General features: G+C 59.5%; 3 protein-coding genes across 3 annotated transcripts in view; all 3 read right to left on the reverse strand.

The window, feature by feature from the left end:
- Window positions 1–579, reverse strand: part of LOC102883108 (phenylethanolamine N-methyltransferase) — a 1,746-nt gene extending 1,167 nt beyond the window's left edge. Inside the window, exon 1 of the mRNA XM_025041595.1 lies at window positions 574–579. Coding sequence (XP_024897363.1) covers window positions 574–579 — 6 coding nt within the window. The remainder of the gene's footprint in view (window positions 1–573) is intronic.
- Window positions 580–637: 58 nt separating this feature from the next.
- Window positions 638–2,336, reverse strand: LOC102885798 (phenylethanolamine N-methyltransferase). Its single transcript, XM_006924702.2, has 3 exons — window positions 2,130–2,336; window positions 1,356–1,563; window positions 638–1,225 (listed from the first exon to the last, which is right to left on the reverse strand). The coding sequence occupies exons 1-3, from the start codon at window positions 2,329–2,331 to the stop codon at window positions 784–786; spliced, it is 852 nt and encodes a 283-aa protein (XP_006924764.1). The 5' UTR covers window positions 2,332–2,336; the 3' UTR covers window positions 638–783.
- A 1,769-nt stretch (window positions 2,337–4,105) lies between these two features.
- On the reverse strand, window positions 4,106–6,295 carry TCAP (titin-cap). Its single transcript, XM_006924706.3, has 2 exons — window positions 5,151–6,295; window positions 4,106–4,924 (listed from the first exon to the last, which is right to left on the reverse strand). The coding sequence occupies exons 1-2, from the start codon at window positions 5,258–5,260 to the stop codon at window positions 4,531–4,533; spliced, it is 504 nt and encodes a 167-aa protein (XP_006924768.1). The 5' UTR covers window positions 5,261–6,295; the 3' UTR covers window positions 4,106–4,530.
- Window positions 6,296–6,312: the final 17 nt, after the last annotated feature.

The raw sequence follows: 6,312 nt of genomic DNA on the forward strand, positions 1-6,312 counted from the left end.
CCCCTCTCCACTCTCCTCTGCCCCTCACCTAAAGGATATCGCTCCTCTTCCCCTTCTATTTTCATCTCTTAACTACCTATCTCTGCTTCTTGGTCCCCATCCCATCTCTTGTTCGTAGTGTGAGTACGGTGGGCTGGAAGGAAGGAGGAGACAGCACTGGCTAGAGGCAGCAGATGGATGGGGTCTCTACTTAGGTATGTGGGTGTGAGGGTGGCGGGGACCAGATACAGAGCAACAGCAGAGCTGTGCGGAACTCCAGTCCAGCTCGTGCGGGGAGCTGGGGGAGAGAGCCGGCGCCCGTTCTTCCCCTCTCACTTTTCTGGGCTTTTGTTTGTGCCTAGATTGTAACCCTGCCTCCTTCAGTTTCCGCTCAGTCTCTTAATTCTACCCCCATCCTCCCCTTCTGGCCTGAACCTTTCTGAGCTTCATCTGCAAACAGGATAACTGGACCTGCTGCTGAGTATGAGGACCAAATGGACTTGGTAGGTACCTGACACACAGTAGATGCTGACCGAGGTCCCTCTGACCTAGGCCTTCCTTAGTTTGGGAAGAATGAGTGGTACAGAAACCTACGTTCATGGAAGCTTCTGGAAAAAACGGTTAGGATCGATGTCTTCCCACATCCCCACAACATAAGAGCAAGCTCTTGGTCCTTGATGCTTCCCAGGAGAGCTACAGAAAGCACTGACACTCAGCAGCAGAGACATTTCTTTATTAGGTGCCACCTCAGATAATAGGGAATATGGGTGGATGAGGGCTGCTGGCACTGGCTGCACTGGGGCATCACACCCCGACCTTCTTCTGGGCCCAGGCAAAGAAGATGCCTTTGACATCGTCTACACCTGTCCGAAGATGGGCAGGCATGGTGTAGGTGCGCAGGTCCCGCACCTCGTAGCCGCTGTGCACCAGGGCCTCCCTCACCTCTTCCTCACACACTGGCACCACTACCAGCCTGACTTCCCCAGCCAGGTACCACGACTCTTCCAGGGCCCCAATGAGGAGGAGGTGCCCCCCAGGCCTCAGCAGTGTGGTGATATGGTCCAGGGCCCGCTGGAAGCTGGCAAGATCTGGGCTCACTGCCTCTAGGCAGAAGGCAGAGACCAGGGCATCAGCAGGCAGGGGAGCCAGGCTCCCAGTACCCAGGGGCTGGGGCTGGTGCACATCAATGGGCAGGACCCTCTTCACCGTGGCTCGAAGCTGGTGCTCTTTCTCCTGCCAGGACTCACTGTGCAGGGGCAGAAGGTGGCATCAGGACCAAGGCTCAGGACAGCCCCACACTCAATCCTCTGTTACCCTCCCCCCATTAGCCATTGTATGGGAGGCCCCCTGCCCAACTCTCATCCCCTAGCCCTTACCCCTTGCCCTCAATGAGGCAGACGTGCCGGCTATACGTGCTCCAATCAAAGGCCCCAGCTTCCTCCCGCAGCCAGAGCCCCAACTCTTGGGGGTTCCCCTCCAGGAAGTCTGTCATGGTGATGTCCTCAAAGTGGGTACAGGCGCTAAGCAGCTGGTATATGGTGGGGCCGCCTGAACCATCGATGAGGGTGCGTCCAGACACCTCACCTAGGTGGGGCAGAAGAAGGGGGTCCTGGTGCCAGGCCTGTCCAGGTGCCCCCTCCCCCACCTCAGTTACTTCTCCCTTAACTGCTTCTCCTCCTCCCTCTATGTGTGTCTGTCACGAAAAAGCATTGGCTCTGGAATAGGACTAACCAAGGTCTGAGTTCTGGCTCCAACATCCACGGACTTCCCCCAGCAAAGGAACCTAACTCCTCTGAAACTCAGGTTCCACATCTATAAAACCACACCTACCCGTGAGGATTAAATGGGGGAATCCTCTGGTGCCTGGCAGTTTCTCTCAGTTGTCTCTCCCTCCTCCCCATATTGTCTCCATTTCTTTTCTTGCGTCTCTTTTCATCCCCACCTCACCTCTCAATTCTGAGCATTCTCCCCTCGCCGCCCCTCTCCACCTGTCTCTCCTCTGCCCCTCACCTAAAGGATATCGCTCCTCTTCCCCTTCTATTTTCATCTCTTAACTACCTATCTCTGCTTCTTGGTCCCCATCTGGGTCTCTTATGCGCCCCTTCAGCTCCCTGATGACTTCCTGTGCGCCTCGGTTCCCACGCGCTCACCGGTGGCGAAGGTCTGCGCCAAGCAGCGCAGCTTCCAAGGCCCGACGCCGTCAGGGCTGCTCAGGTCCCCTCGCGGGGGCGCATAGTTGTTGCGGAGGTAGGCGCGGGGCTCGAAGCTCTGGTAAGCCGAGGCGACCGCCGCCCGGCCCGGGTGCGAGTCAGGGGTTGCGCCCGCCCCGTGACCAGGATCTGCCGCGCTCATGCTGCTGCCGCTGCCCGCTCTGTCCCCCACTCGCCTCGCTGTCCCTTTATCTGCGGCCAGACCCCCGCCCCGACCCCTGCGCTGCGGAGGCGGCGGCCGAGAGCGTACCAGCCCGGGGCCAGGCGCTGCGTCTCCCCCACCTCATCCATCTCCTTTAGTGTCCCAGCAAAAGACAGACGCGGGTGTGGGCGGCCGCCGCTGGAACATCTGTTCCCGCCCCTGTTGCACAGTTGCTCCCGCTGCCCTCTACCCTCACCCTGCACCTCAGCCTCCCATGCCCATTATCCTTAGATCCCCTGCCCCACCGGCCCCAAGCTCCTCCCGTCGCTCTTCTCCAGCTTCCGCAGCCATGACCCCCTTTTGCCCAGCATGCCATCCCTTCTCTTCTGCCAGAGTTTGAACTAGCCCTGTCCCCAGTCCCCAACTACCAGAGCCGTCCTTCCAAGGGCCCGGACCCCACGCCAGGCTCCCTTTCTCTTGGACAACCTGTCGTCCAACATCTACCTCTTTCCTTAGCAAGGTCACCCCAACTCCCCTTCTCCTACCCGCGTCCTCTAATGCCCCCGCCCATTCCCACTGCAGAAAGGACAGTCCGTTCTGGCCTCCACCACGGTCGCCCCGGGGCCCCACGGCGGAGCTCCGCCTGCCCATTCGATGGCAGCAGCGATAGGGAAGGCGAGAGGGCCTAATGTACTTAAAAGGTAGAACAGCCGGACCTTCTCTATGGGCCCTGCGGGCTCCTAGCCGCTTATCTGGGGGCTGCTGAGGACGGACGGCTCGGGATGTTCCAGCCACGTTGGGAGCACGGGACCCAGGTGAGGGCGGGAGGGCGCAGGGCACATTTTCTATGCTGCCAGGGCCACCAAAAGGCGTAGTCCCAGCCTTCGGGCTTCGAGGGATTTGGGGTCGCTGGTCTGGGATTCCTGACCCCTCTTCTCTCCCAGCCCACACTCCAGCACCCATTAGGGGAGTGAGCCTGGCCAGGCCTACTGGTCCTGCTTGGCACTTCAGGTACCAGGGTGTCAAGATGCCAGGGTCTCCTCTCTTATCCCCTCAAATACGAAACGAATGCTACAGATCATCTCCCTGGTCTTCCTGGTCAGTCCAGTACCTCTCCGTCCTGGGTAGGCTACCAGCCCCTGCCAGGATGGGCCCCTGGCCTCCTCTGTACACCTCCATCCGGCCTCCCTTGTCCCAAGGGGAAAGTGTCTCCTCGTTGGGCCAGGCAGCCAGATTAGAACATGAGTCACCATAACAGCTGCAGGGGTCACAGACAAGAGCCTGACCTCCCCACACCCCCGACAACCCCACAACCCACCCTGGGCTCCCAGGAGAGGGAGGGTGGAGGACCTGGACCCAGCCAAGGACTGATTCTGTCTGGATTCAGAACTGAGAGGCAGGTCAGCCTTAAGGTCACTGACTCCATCCACACCTTGAGGCACAGCCAAGGACAGTCCTAGTGCCAGCTCCCTCCATATTCTCCATGAGATTATTTAAACAAACCCTGGATGCCAGCTGGCCTCCTGGGCACTGCCCAGTTCCAGGGGACTGGACATGAAGGCCAGGACTGCACAGCAGAGTCAGAGTACAGAAGGAGGACTGGACAGCCACCCTATTTACAGCTCTGTTCCTCCCCTCAGCCCCAAAATGGGGTATACCTACTAGCTCTGCCATATCTGGCTCAGATACAGGGCCCGTTCCCAGAAGTGGGCATGGGGGGGGGTGTGACACCAATGGGCTGGCCACCACAACCACAAGGAAGGACACAGAACCGGAACATGACTGAGCATTTATTGCAGCGCTAATGGGGGTGCTGGGGGTTCCACTCTGCCTCTGCCCTCTTCACATCCCCCTCCCTCCTGCTTTCTCCACGCCTCCTTCCCAGAGCATTCCAGATCCCTGTACACTTCTTGTCCTTCTCTGAAGCTGAAATCTGGACCAGGTTTCAGGGACTTCTCACCCTCACCAGCATCTTTTGTCCCTTCTCCTGGGGCTGGGCGTACTCAGCTGTGCTCACTATCTTTGCTCCCTTTGGGAACTCAGGGGACCCAGGCATCCTGGCCTCTGGCTCCCTCCTCCTCTAGCCCCCAACTCTGGGCAAACTACAAAGCATCCATGGCCAGCAGCTCCCCTCCATGGCCTTAGCCAGGAAGGGCCCAGCCCAAAGCAGGCACTGTGGAGCCCGAGTCACAGTCCCTCTCAGCCTCTCTGTGCTTCCTGGGACATGGAGCGAGACAGAGAGCGACGAAGGGTGCCTGGCTTGCTGACAGACACCACAGGGGGCAGCTGCTTGGTGATCTCCGCCACGTCCTGGCGCTCCATGCACTGCCCACCCAGGGCCGTCTCCAGTGCCAGCAGCTCCTGCAGCTGGATGGGGGTATCCTCGCGCTCCTCTTTGGCAGCACCCATTTTGGTGGGGGTGAAGATGGGTAGCGGCAGCACCCGCTGGTAGGGCAGCTGGTACTCCTGCAGCCCGCGGCCAAGGATGCCCATACGCATCACCAGCCAGGGGGAACACTGCACCAGTGCCTGGCACTGTCCTTGCTGGTGGTAGGTCTCATGCCGCTGGGCATCCTCCTCGTGCAGGGAGCAACTGGGGAGGAGAGGGAAGGGGGCACTGAGCTCCTGAAACTTGTTGCCCTCTAGTCATGGGCTGGGTGGGGGGAATCCCTGGATGCAGGAGGGGTGACTCCATTTCACTCTCCCAAGTGGGCACTCTCCTTGCCCCCACCCCCAGAAACTTTGTGCTCTGGCTTCATAAGACTCAGGGAGGGTGCTCTAGGGGAAGAGAGGAGGGACCCCAGCTAGCCAGCACTCACCCCTCCTCAGGCCGCGTGGACAGTGTCAGATCCTTCCACTCAGCCCAGAAGGCCTCTCTGCGCTCACAGTTTTCCTCAGACACCTGGCAGCTCAGCTCTGAAGTGGCCATGATCAGCTTTACCCCCTCGGCTCCGCTCCTCCCAGGCCCTTTAAATAGCCCCCTCCTCCTCCTCCTCCAGGGGCTATTTTCAGCCCCTCTGGCGTCAGATGCTAAAAGCAGAGCCAAGATTCTGATGGGGGACTCTGGGCCCAGGGCAGGGGTTGGGGTACCTGGACTCGGGCTGGTTCCAGGTTGGAGGTCAGCTTCGGAAGAAATCTAAGATACTGCAGTGGGGGCAGGGGTCCTCAGAGTGACACTTCCAGGTGTCTGATACTCCTGAGACACTGTCTGAGACCAGGCACATGCCCAGCCTCGTGCCACCTTGGCACCTGCCCTCTGCTCCACCCCTTTCCCCTCACCCAAGGAGGATAGCAGCTTGTCTGTAAACAGAGCAGGAAAGTGCAGGATCTGAGGCCCCTCTGGGCTCTGTACCAGGCAGGCGGCCCCCGCACTCCACTGCTCTCCTCTGCCTGGGTTCAAGGGCACATCCCTGGACCATGCCCCTTGACAGGAATGGACAATGCAATCACGTCCTCAGGCATCTGCATCTAAAGGCCTGGTTCCTGACCGACACACCAGCAGGGAAAATGGCAGTTCACTCCACACTTGGGAGCCTAGGAACGAACCTTTGCCAGGTATGGTTCTTCCCAGTGGCCAGTGGTCAGAGAAGTGGTCTCCCAAGTCGGGCCACTCAGAGTGGAGGGAGTAGGTATTGGAGTGGCCCCCAGCTCTACTCTCAACACCCCAAGTGGGGTGAAACAGGGTGAGATGGCCATCCAGGGGCTCTGACGAGTGGCAGTCAGCAGATCTGGCTCTAGCCTGTCAGCCACAAGTAGGTGTGAATATGGGCAGTATCTGCCCCTTCCTGGGATACATTTTCCCCACTTTCTGGTCACAAAGGCCTGACCAGAGCTCTAGGGCTGCCAGCTCAGCGTGCTACCTGGGAGGGGCCTGGCTCTTGTTCATGGGGAGCAGGATGGGAGGATGGCTGCTGGGACAGCCCAGCACCCAAGAACAGCAATTCATGGTGCAAGAAGCTGGCATACAGGGTGGAAGGCACG

Source organism: Pteropus alecto, unplaced genomic scaffold (genome assembly GCF_000325575.1).
Source record: "Pteropus alecto unplaced genomic scaffold, ASM32557v1 scaffold98, whole genome shotgun sequence".
Lineage (NCBI taxonomy): Eukaryota > Metazoa > Chordata > Mammalia > Chiroptera > Pteropodidae > Pteropus > Pteropus alecto.